This window comes from Notechis scutatus, chromosome 4, assembly GCF_049901735.1.
Source record: "Notechis scutatus isolate UNSWTSFEM ecotype Mainland chromosome 4, rNotScu1.2, whole genome shotgun sequence".
Classification (NCBI taxonomy): Eukaryota; Metazoa; Chordata; class Lepidosauria; order Squamata; family Elapidae; genus Notechis; species Notechis scutatus.
The window spans coordinates 73447726-73460058 of NC_142012.1; the positions used below are offsets into that span (position 1 = coordinate 73447726).

Genomic DNA, 12333 nt, shown 5'->3' on the forward strand with positions numbered 1-12333 from the left:
ATAAAGAATGATCGATTGGTAGGAAAACGAGGTGGGGAATTTTTCTGCAGACTTTTTGGGGGATTTTCCCAGGCTCTCTGGTCTGCAGGATTTAAAATTCTGAGTTTGGTGGTCCCTGAGCTCCAAAAGGTTGGAGATCCCTGATCTAGTCCAACCCCCCACCTAAGCAGGAGACCCTACACCATTTCTGACAAATGGCAGTCCAATCTCTCCTTGAAAGTCTCAAGTGATGGTGCTCCCACAACTTCCGAGGGCAACTTCTGTTCCATGGGTTGACAGTTCTCACTGTCAGAAAGTTTCTCCTTATTTCCAGGTTAAATCTCTCCTTGTTCAGTTTCCATCCATTATTCCTTGTTTGGCCTACCGGCGCTTCGCATGATAGCTTTTAAACTCTGCCCATGGTTGGTGCTGTGATGTCAGAAAACCACGTTCAAATTCCTAGTTCTTAAAATGTTTCTTTAGGGAAAAAAAGAAGACCTACCAGCCCTCGGCACGGGCATCAAGAGATAAATACACACCCTGACCCCATTTCCGTTCTGCTGAGAGGCTGGTGAGAAGGATGGAGTAGCCAGAGGGATCTGCACCCACAAAGAGGCCAAAGAGAAGAAGCTCCATTTTCTGCAGAGGGGGCTACTCCTTCCAGCATTTATTCCTTCCTCATTCCCAATTTTATGCATGATTGCCAAACCATATAAAGCAAGGATCTCCAACCTTGGCAACCTTAAGCCTGGTGGACTTCAACTCCCAGAATTCTGGGAGTTGAAGTCTGCCAGGCTTAAAGTTGCCAGGGTTGGAGACCCCTGATATAAAGTGTTTCATGAACCTGCAAGGCTGCATTCAAATGCTGAATTCCTTAGGAGGAAGCCTCTTCAAAACTGGGCAATTTGCTTCAAGCAACGAAGTGCCCTTTCCTCTGAGCCATGCGGGATGCTGGGTGTGTGTGTGTGTGTGTGTATGTCTTTAGCATTCACCCTGATCTTTTTCTCAGCCAGAATGTGGAAAGGGTTGCCACCGCTTTCTTCCAAGGAATTCTTCAACTTCCTATTCCAGAGTTATCTCTAAGGCCTTAACTAAATCAACTTTTTGATCTGGACATTGCATATTCAGTTTCTTCACCAAGGAGCAATATGTCTTAGTAGTTCTTTCAGGACTCCGTTTCCCTTTCAGCCCAGCTTGGTTGTGTGAATAGAACTGGTTGCCTGTGCTTCACATTTGCTAGCTGCCAGTCTGCCATGAACTTTGGGGGCAGGGAGCTAGATAGGAGTTATGGGGAGGCTAACATCATATCTTTTAGAGACATAACTTCAAGGTCAGACAGGTGGGAAAGGCATGCATCTCCAAACTGGAGTTATGTCTGCTGTGTAGCACTATCCCTCTCTAGCATTCATCTCCATAGTTCTGTGATGTATTTCCTGCCTCTCTTAGGATTTACCTCTATCTGCTCCTGTGGGGCAATTTCTGGTTCCTGGTGTGTGTGTGTGTGTGTGTGCATACATACATACACACACACACACACTCCCAATGATGGCTTACAACTTTTAACTGCATTTTGATTAAACTTCTTGAAACACAAACTGCCTATTCTACAACCGAAAAGACCATTCCCAAATCATTTTACATGACTATGATTGGACAATGAGGGATCACCAATGGGAAGGGACAAACAGGGAAAAGTTAACTAGGGAAGTTTGGTGCCTGAACTTCAGTTCTGGCTTCGCTATACTGAATACTGTAATCCACTTGGCCTTCAGTAAAGTAAACCTTTCACACCGAATGGAGTTGAGGGTCGTTCTTACTTAAGGGACAAAGTTGGGGCAGGACTGACACTGGTTGCAGTTTTTCCTGAAATCTAGGAGAAAGTTCCTGCTTCACTTGTTGCAAATTCTTAGTGGCTCCTGGTCGACGGTGCCCAAACCCTTCCCTTCTTCCAGGGTGAGAAGAATGCTGGACACTGGAAGAGGACAGGCCTCCGACCTGTGTCCTAAGCAATCCCCGGCTGTTGTGCAGGCGAAGGAGCCTCTTTGCTAAAAGGAAGATCTTTAGGCCACAAAATCAGCTGGAGCAGTGAAGAAAAGACCAGCTTTTTGGCTGTGCAGGGAGCACCAAGTTCTTCCTTTAGGATGTTTTCACTTCCTTTAGGATGTTTTCACTATGAACATTGCTAACCAGCCCTGAGGCTTATTCCAAGAAACAGCCAAAGGAAATCATCTTCCTCGAGTGAGTAACGTTTCTGAGTGCCCCAGATCCACAGAATGCTAGCAGAGAGGAGCTACCAGGTGGGATGGTAGCATTATGCAATGGGATTATGTGGCCAAAAATAAATTTGCCATAGTGCAAAGAAAGGCCTTAAGAATAGAAATATTCAGATAAGAGAAGGAATTTACAAGCCACTAAAATATATGCAAGCAAACTGAGGCTGGGCTTGCATCCTGCAGTCCCTAAATCACAATACCATTGAGATATTTTTCCTTTAGTATGTTCTGTGACTCAGCCCAATAGGACTGATTCAACAAATCACGGTGGATGAATTTGTGGTTTAGCACGTGGGGTACATCTCCAGGCAGAGTTCATGCACAGACCAAACCTTACAATCACAAATTGGAGAAACCTACACAAAAAACCTGGACCTTGGTCCCTCCAGGAATACAGAGAGAGGCACCTGTGTGGGGTAGCTTGGCCTGGCCAACCCTAGTAAGTCCTGATGGAGAGGAGAAATGAAACACCAACCTTTCTCTTGTCTTGGGTTTTAGGTTTATATCATGAACGTGACTTGAAATTTCCCTCAGAATTCCAACAGGCATCAAGCAATTGAGGTCTAAGGTCTGCAAATCAATACACTTGATTTTAAACATCAATATCAGTATTTCAGATTTGACAGATGGCATTTGACAGTTTTCATAAGTTGGCATGCAATGGCGCTTAGGATTTGACAAGATTGATAACTGGTGTGCAATAGTATGTAATATTTTTGTTTCACTGTGATGAACTGCTGTTTGACAGGATTTGAGAGCTGGCGTGTGACAGCATCTAGCATCTGCTGCTATTATTATTATGCTTGGTCACCCAGTCATCCAGATGTCCAGACTGGACGTGGAATTTCTGTCCAACCCTTGAATTCTTGAATTCAAGGACCTGGGAGAGGCAAGAGGGAGAAGTTTGCTGGCCTTAAAGGTGTCATCACAGGATGTGAGCGTGTAAGGTGGTTTTGTCAATGCTATTGATACTTATTGATTTCATTTATTAAGTTTGCCATGAGATGCTAATAAATGATACGCACTTAAACCAAATATGGTGTGAGATTTCATGGACAAATGTGCCTATTACAAATGAGAAAGGCAGAGTGAGCCACATCCAATATCTAAAAAGTTCAGCTCCACTTGTTTCTTTCCTTCAAAATTTCTGAGTATCCTTCCCACTTTTCATCCTAGAGGGTGGAGGGGGAAAAGGATGAACGGACAGGTGGCAAATCACATGCAGTCCTGCCCGAGCCCCCTTCAGTGCAAAGAGGTGCATTTACTCAAGAGCAAATCCTTTGGGATACTTCTGCATATACACACACACACACCACACACACATCACATCACAGCAAGGACAAATCAAATCAGGCCTACATTAGGTTTAATGGATGAGTTTGGTAGCTATAGAAATTGGTTGACTGACTGATTGAAGGAATCATGAACTCGCTCCATATTCCAGAGCAGGAGGTGACTGGGGGGGTGAGAGGGAGTGACACGAGTTGGCCACACCCACCCAGTCACACCGGTTGTTAAATTATTGGCTCCTGGTGTTTTCTTTTCTGTGGGAAACGGGTCCAAATGGTTCTTTGAGTGTTTAAGGTTGCAGACCCCTGCCTTAGGCGATCCCAGCGGAGAAATAAAGCTGCACAATCAACATAGTGCCTTGTGCGCTTTGTGCGTGTGGAATTGGTACCACAGCAACGTTTCCTTCCTGGGGGGGGGGGGCGCATTTTCTACCTAATAATACTAGGACATCCCCTGTAATCTAAGCATCTACGTAGAGCACTAGGTCACCACAGGCAAGAGCTGGTACTGATGCTGAAACCTGACAGAGACAGAGGCTGGAAGCCAAACTGGGCCGGCAAAGACCTTTTGGTGAAGGGTTTGCACTGATTGAAGGCAACCAACAGCAGCTGGAGCTGCGGCGATGATTCTGCATTTGTGCACCGTAAAGGATTCCACAGAAAGGTCCGCTGAGTGGCCTGCACTTACACTCCCTAAGAAGTCCCACAAAAGGTCCTGATGCCTGCCCAGAACAACACTTAGGAAACTCACAGCCGCCACCAGCCACAACGGAAACAGGAATACGCCAACAAAGTGTTCCAAAAACCATCTTCTTCTGCCTGTCTGGGGGCAGAGCAGAGGCTGCCTCCACAATACAGGCTCTGTGTGTGTTTGTGTGTGTGTTTGTGTGTGTGTGTGTTCATAATTTGAGGATTAAAGATGGCAGAAGGGGAACCAAGAGGAGGCGGGCTTGGAGAGAACAAGTACCGGAGGGGGAGCCCCAGGCTGGACAGGCCATGATTCCTCCTCCTTTTTCATAACTTTGGACAGGAAGCTGATGTTCTTCAGCCTCGGGACTGAACCCACCTGCAGGTCAGGGGCTGCTCCCTTGCAATTCAGAGCATTAAGAAGATGCCAAGTCGCACCTGGCTTCTCACAAAGATGTGGTAGCATCTGGGAAGGGTTTCCCCGCAAGAGGACGGGGTGCTTTGTCCCTTCTTTCCCCAACAGCTTTCCTGACCCCCCCTCCTCCCTGGGCTACACACGGCCATCCTGGGGCATCTTTGTCCAGCTCCTCACTGGAGCCAGCCCTGCTTAGCTGGGCAGAGGGGCAGGGGGTGGGTTTCAAATAATTATTGACCAATCAGTTCAGATGTTCAGAACCTTGTATGGGATGGAGGCCTCTGTTCCTTTACTCATCGCGTGAAGTCAGCCGGGAGGAAAAACTCATAAAAGAATGGACTCTAATTTCCCCTGGAGGTCCAAGGCTGGCCTCAGATAGGAAGGGCCCAAAATCCCCCAAACCCAAAGGGCACCAAGAGACTCCCTGGCCTCCCTTCCTTAGCGCTGTTAGCGCTGGGCAGCCCCCTTTCCCAGCTGTTTATTTCCCAAGCAGACCAGGTTTCTACCAGAATGTGACACAACTGCCCTTGATGAGGACTAGCACCTCTCTTGCACCTGTGTGGCCAACGGATCAAGACTTGGGGAGAGGCCCTGCCGCCTGGCCGGTGTCCCATGTGCAGAGCTCAGCACAAGCCGCCTCGGCCCCTCCAGCAACTGGTTAGTGATTTGGAGCATGAGATCACATTGTGCTTTCAAGAGCTTCAAAGCGGGCATGTTTTATTAATGGCCATATTTTATTTTTTTTAAAAAAAATTCTTTTAAGAAAGCAGCACAGTCGTATCATGTTGTCTGATGTATGTTGGATACCCAGCTTTGGAAAGTATTATTAACTCAGGGTATAAAATCAATGCTTATAAAACTGCAAGTCTTTCACATTTCAAAAGATAAATGGCTGATAGCTACAGAAGGAAAAAAAGAATAAGGAATATGCAACGGTCCCATCAATCTCAATGCACGCAATCTCGCCCTCTCCTGAGTGGAACAAACAAGCTCACTGCTGCTGCATTTACATATATCTGCATATATATTTTTTTTAAAAGGCAACCCAGAGCCAATCAGATCTTTAAAATATCTCCCATTGGTGCCCTGTTGCTTAATTGCTGGAGCTTCGGGCTAATAAAAGCTTTGGAGAAATGAAAGAAACCAGAAGCCAGCCTTTGGCTTTCTGACTGAAGAAACAAACACGGGTGGAAATCAAGGCCCACCAAAGGATTAACACGGGTGTGGAAGCCCTTGCAGGGACTTGAGGAAAGAGCCTTCCAGGCCCCTCCAGCCAATTCTGTGCGAAAGCCTCGGAAGGCTCCCCAACTAAATTGTCCTTATTTATTAGACAAGCATTTCATGGGCTGCTCTCTTACCTTTCATAATGTCTGCGTGTGCAAGTGGCTGCGCTGGTGCTCCCAGGGTTCCCACCTAATTCGTCATAAACATGTTTCCATTGTCGACGAGCTGTGATCTGCAAAAGTGGCAATGGAAAATTTAATCTTGCATCTTCACAGATTGTGTGTGTGTGTGTGTGCGTGCGTGCATGTGGGTGCAGCAACAAATGTAGATGTGAGACACATGGGGCAGCAGGAAGCACAAGCCATGAAGCCAGTGCAGAATAAGCTAACATGGATCCCTACTGCATACAACACCTTGCACATTTATTTCACCTGCCTCTATTTTTTTTCCCTGGAATTGCATTTTGTTTCTGTCTCCTTAGTAAGCAGTCTGACTATTTTGTGTATGTAATTTCTTGGGTTGGGGGTGGGGGGTGAGAGAAAGCATTCAGTCACTGAGAGCATTAACTGCTTTCAGAGAAATCTCTTGGTAAATTATAAATATGAATCCCAAACCTCAGCATAAATAATGATTGCAGAATTATTTCATCGAGTTAGTGAAAAGGAACTACAATGGAAGCCTCAATCCATCACATTCTCCAGTAAATCCATCCAGAAATGCAATTTGTGTAACTTGATACAAGCTGTTTATTTTCACTCATCTGGGCTAGTGAAATATATAGATCAAATGGTAATGAAATCTAAACACTCTCTAAGATTAATATCTGAACTATGTCCTAGAATGGGCTAAATAAAAGAAAACAAACATCTGATAACATGTTAAATTGCAAGCTATGACTTTTACGTGCCTGACCTTTGTACAGGAAATAGGATTAACCAAGAAACAGATGGAAGACGTGGCAAAAGAACTGAACGGGGTCTTCATTATTATACAGTCCAAATGACTTTAAAATAGGACAGGAGGGGGGGAAAAGCTTGATATGAAGCAGCATGTGTGACAAAAGAGGGAGAGTAGAAAAGGAAGAGAAAATGATGGGGGACGGACGGACGGACGGACAGAAATTCAGTTCTATTTTGCAGACTACAGTGGGGTTTCCAGCTTTGGGGAAGCAAAGATTGTGGGTGCCTAAAAGGGGCTGGTGCTGCTGATCAGATGTCAGAACCAAAGGAAATCAATGCCCAAAGTTTTCACATTGGCAGTGGAGGTGGGTGGGTGGGGGGAAGGGTTATAATTTTAATCTAAAAAGGAGATGAATGGGAGAATTAATTAGTACTCTACAGAACAAATGGTGCATTTCCTGTTCTGCATAAAGATAAAATGCCTTCTTTGCAAAAATCAAGCAGCAGAAGCAAAACACGTGTCACTTGGTAATACTATAATTTCAGACAAACAATGTTATCTTTGTCTTCTCCTTAGCCATAATCACTACCTCTTTCGGATGGAGATTAAATCAAAATGCCTCTTTGTTCAACTGTAACCTGAAATATTTGAGGTTTGGTAGAACTGGCTTATATGTGGGCAAACTGTATACTCCCCCGTATCTTTTCTTTCTAGCCTTGCCTGGTGGGGATGAAGACTCACTAAACTTGCCTATCGGATATTTTGCCAGGACCAGGACCAGGACCAGGCCTCTGGGCTTTGCAGTTGCTCCTCTGTGCCCACTGAACTCTGACTGCGAAGGAGGGAAGGACTGGTGCCTCTAGAGACGTTGGTGGCCTTGCACACCAACACGAAAGATGGGGTAGGGGGTGGATGTCTCTTTCTTCCTCTGGGGCAGGGGCTTTTCCTTGAAAAGAGGGGACAGTGATGAGGCTGCTTTTTCAGAGCCTGGTGCCGGCTTCTGAGAAGTGGGTTCCCCATTCATTCTGTGGATTCGTTTTGCTTTCTCCCCATTCATGCAGGGAGCTGTTTCCTTGAGGGATGGAACGGTGGGTGCTGCCCAGCATCCAATTCCTGCAGGAGGAGAGGAGGTTTGCACTCACTTTGGCATGCAGCAAATGAGCCATGGCTTGTGGGCAATGCCGTCCTCAGGCAGAACATCGCAGACAATCATCTCAAGTGATATTGGAGGGGGGGAAATCATTTCTGAGGTGCCAGGTCTTGCAGGTTTACCCCCAAATCATGGACAATGTGAGAAAACAGGGATTCCAAGTCTCTGAAGTCAGTCACTTGATAACTAAGGCTGCATGTCGAACCCTGGCTGTTTGCATTTTTGTCTTTAGATTGAATACCCTTCGTTAAAATGATCCTTGCTAGAAAATGTATTCCCTATTTTAGAGAAGGTTCCATCCACCTTCAAATGGAGACATCTGGAACACGAGATTTTCACTTAAATCCCTTGCAAACGAAACTCTCCTATCAGATAGTTCTTTTCTTGTACAAAATTGAATTAATTGAAAATAAATATACAGTTAATTCCCAACACAGAAATGTCCTATTTTAAATATACATCTGCATCAACGCGTGGCATTTTGGAACACCTCACAAATTTGTCTTCGGCTGGTGGTATATGTAGTATATAACATAATATCTGACAATTTCCATTGTGATGATATAAACACAGTACTTAGCTTTAATTAAAGGTGCAGGTACTACTTCATAGTTATTTCTATTTGCAAAACAGGCTGTCACAACTTTTTTACATGCTGTTTCTGAAATGCACATAATTCAAAGCCACTGTGCCTTTCCTATTTTTTCTCTCTTAAGTATTATTGCCTTCTTATTGTTCAGTTGCTTGTAAGACTTCATGATCCTTTCACCAGGATTGGAAGGTTCTGCTTGGGCCATTTTCTGTGATGGCACCTGGCCAAATTGCCTTCTGTCCACCTGTTTTTCATTGCCTACAATTCCACCAAGCATCAGAGCCTGTTCCAGGGACTCCCACCTTTGCATTATGTACCTAAAATGTACCTCAGTTTTAGCCTCCTTCTTAGTGCTTTTAGAGAGGACCCCCGTGTGACTTCATCTGGAGTTGAATGATTGATTGGTTCTTCAGGCTGTCCAAGCTTCTGTCAACAATTTTCTCCCGTACCAAAATTCAAAAGCATTCATCTTTTTTTGCTTAGCCTTTCTGATGGTCTATCTTTCAAAGCCATATGTCACAACTGAGCAGGCATGGGTTTGACAATACATACTGTGGTTGTCCATGTGATGTCTCAGCAGTTTAACATTCTGTGTCAATTTCCCCTATTCTCTCTCCCAAGTAGCGAATGTCTCTTTGTTGCATGGCTCTAGCTGCCATCCCTCTGCAAACTTTATCCTAGGAGGGTGAATAAAGTCTGTTACTATTCAACTTCTTCTCTCCCTATTTGCTTTGGGCTGGCATTTCCTGTTAACATAATCTTTTGAATATTGATTTTTTTAAGATGTTGAGCAGCAGACGGGATTCTGCATTCTCTCCTTTCACTTTCAACAGCAGATTCCCAAATCTTTCTCATTTTCAGCCTTCCTGGTTTCACCAGCAGTTTTCACCTGAATTTCTGCTTTGTCTAACTCAACGATTCTTGTGATTTGTTTAAGTTAAAGCATTGGTATAAGATCTTGCACATTCCTTCCCCAACCTTGAACCATTCAGTTGCTCCATAAACCTTTCCCACTCTTCTTCTTCTTCTTCTTCTTGGCGATCACAGTTTTCAAAGGAGAAGAGACCCAATCTGCTGGTGGGACAGACATCAGCCAACGTCCTTTGTAGAAGCAACAAAGCAAAAGTCAACATCTTTTTGAAGCGCCCTTGTCTTTTCCGTAAGGCCAGCACTGCAATTTCAGTCACGAATGCCTTTTCGGTGTTTCTGGCAGTTTTATGTCCAGCTGCTGAGGAAGTCTGTATGGCAACATCTTGTGCTCTGCATTTGGGGAGCCTTCTCCAGCAGCCCCCCTCTCACAGTCATAAATGGGCCAATATCAATGGGTCTTTTCCGGGCCTTTGGCTTTGCTGCCTCTTCTGCACCAACCTCAAGGAGGAAGGAGATGCCAATCAGTTTGGCCGCTATTTCATCAACTCCTGCAGTCGTGTCCTCAGCGACATTTTCTGGGAGCTGCTAAACTTCCTCTTTTGTACCTCTAGCTCCACGGCTCAGGTTTTCTTCTTGTATGTACCTCTAGCGCTTGGGGAAGCTTTTAACCATCAATGGGATGCGTTTTCAACGGGTATGTTCACTCCTGTGAGAAGGTCTCTCCCACCCTGAAAGACAGCTGGTCCTGTAGCAACCAGCCTGGGACATCATCAGCACTCCTTGCTGACAATAAAGCCCTGGCCCAAAGTGCGCTTGAAGGAAAGCCCAGGGAAAGCAGGTCCAACAAATGGTTTCCTTTTCTAAACAAAAGCTTTTCTTTCCTTTCCTCCAGCAAAGAAAGTATGTGCGATTGCAGCATTAAAATAGATGCTTATTAAAATCAGATCAACCCTAAAACCAAGTTTGAAAAGCTTTCCGGAATAGGAGAGTCTACCCAAATTTTCTCCTAAGAAATGGATGGAGCACTGAAGACTCTATAAAGGAATGGAGTTCCTTAAAATTATAACAAATTGAGAAGCTGATAAACCAGGAGTCTCCAACCTTGGCAACTTTAAGACTGGTGGACTTCAACTCCCAGAGGAACTGGCTGAGGAACTCTGGGAGTTGAAGTCCACAAGTCTTAGAGTTGCCAAAGTTGGAGACCCCTGTGCTAAACTGAAAGGAAGACAAAGAGACCAAAATCAGGAGAGTTCCTCTGATTCTACTGGCTTAATTAGGATTTAATGTCTGTTCCAAAATAGATGGGGTTTTTTTAACCGCTTTTACTAGTTGAGGGGGGAAATGTTGCTTCCTGCACCCAAATGCTCATAGGCTCAAAGCAACTTCAAATATTGTCAGTTTGTGCTAAACAGAGCCAGAAAATCCAAGCTATTGTGTTCAAGCACACAATATGCCTGCTATGTTTAGAACCCTCCGATTAATTTCCAGTTTCCATTTTGGCACCTTGTTTGGGAATCCATTCCTGTCTCTGTGACCCAGAACCCTTTGGGGATAGGGTGATGGGAATCTGTTTGATTTGTTAATTCAAAGGGACACCAATTTTTAAGCTGGCCATGGGTAACTCAGGCACCATCCCCCAGAGAAAGTCAAGCTTCTTGCCTCATGCTTTGGAACAGAGTGTTAATTACGGTGTTTTCATTTCATATTTTAAGTATGGCAGTAACCATATTAAACTTGCAATTTTCCTTCAAAGCATGACCTACTAAATTTAATGGAGATTACTCTTGAATAAATAAGAACAGATTTAGCCACGCAAGAAGACTGAAACAAAAGGAACAAATGTCAATTAAAGGACGAGCTTAAAAAACTGCTTGTATGCATTCATTATTTCCTGTAATAACAAAAGCATCTCAACATCCATTAGCATCATAGTTATTAAAATGAAACAATACACTTTTTCTTACTAGTTCTAGGATGATTTGCTGTTTTGCTTAAATACGTTTCAGGTTTTATCTATTGTTTCATTGTAACATAAGGGCAGCCAAGCTGTATGCTTTCTAAACAAACGGTTCAGAAACTAGAGTTTTCCATACACCCAGGTGAGTGTGTTTGGAATCCAGCTGCCTAAAGAAGGCTCCAATTAATCTGAGGCCGTGAAAACATTTCCAGTGATAAACCTTTTATGTCAACTGGATCTTGTTACAGATGCTATCTCTCTCTTTCTCCCTCCCTCCCTCCCTCCCTCATATCAGGCAGTTCTTTCTTCTCCTTTTAAGATCTTAATCACAGTTTGTGACTCCAATATTTGTTGGTTTGGGACATATGCTGTAAAATCTACAACCATCAATTTTCCCCAAGAGCTAAAAATAAAATCCGTGTCAGATACTGTTAGTTGATAAAAAGGATCAGTGCATCGTGTTCCCTCCCCACTAATTTTAAACTTTAGATAACTTCCTGTTTATATGGCCTCACCCTCTTCTGCAAAAGGCTGTTACCATTCAAAACAAGAACAGACACTGCAGTACACTACACTGTAATGGACATGGCTGATTGCTTTTTAAAGTATTTAATACATTTCCCACATTTGACAAGAGCAGATGTCAGGGACTATGCCAAGGCAAATGTTCTTTTACGCAATCTTGGCTAGTTTTACAAGAATATCCCTCTCTTAACATAGGAAAAAATTACAGACCCAAACAATTTCCTTGACAAGGAAGAGTTACGTATGTTTTCCACTCAGAGTTGGGTTTTTTGGTTTTCTTTCTTTTTTAACTACAAGTTTACAGTTTTGCCAAGCCTGGAATTAATTCAGACTGTTTCCAAAAGAGAACCCCATAAATTCAAAGTGTTTTCTGCTGAACTGTGGATTTTTTTAAAAAAATATATTTAATGCACACATGGCAAAAACATGAGAAAATTAAGAATGCACAATTTTTCCTTTCTCTGAAGTTACT

The 12333-nt window shown here is 43.8% G+C and overlaps 1 protein-coding gene across 2 annotated transcripts in view; it reads right to left on the reverse strand.

Moving 5' to 3' along the window:
* Nucleotides 1–12333, reverse strand: part of ARID5B (AT-rich interaction domain 5B) — a 138422-nt gene that overhangs the window by 12076 nt on the left and 114013 nt on the right. For both annotated transcript variants that reach the window (XM_026674235.2, XM_087963767.1), the window contains one exon: nt 6002–6099. In XM_026674235.2, the coding sequence (XP_026530020.1) occupies nt 6002–6099 (98 nt within the window). The remainder of the gene's footprint in view (nt 1–6001; nt 6100–12333) is intronic.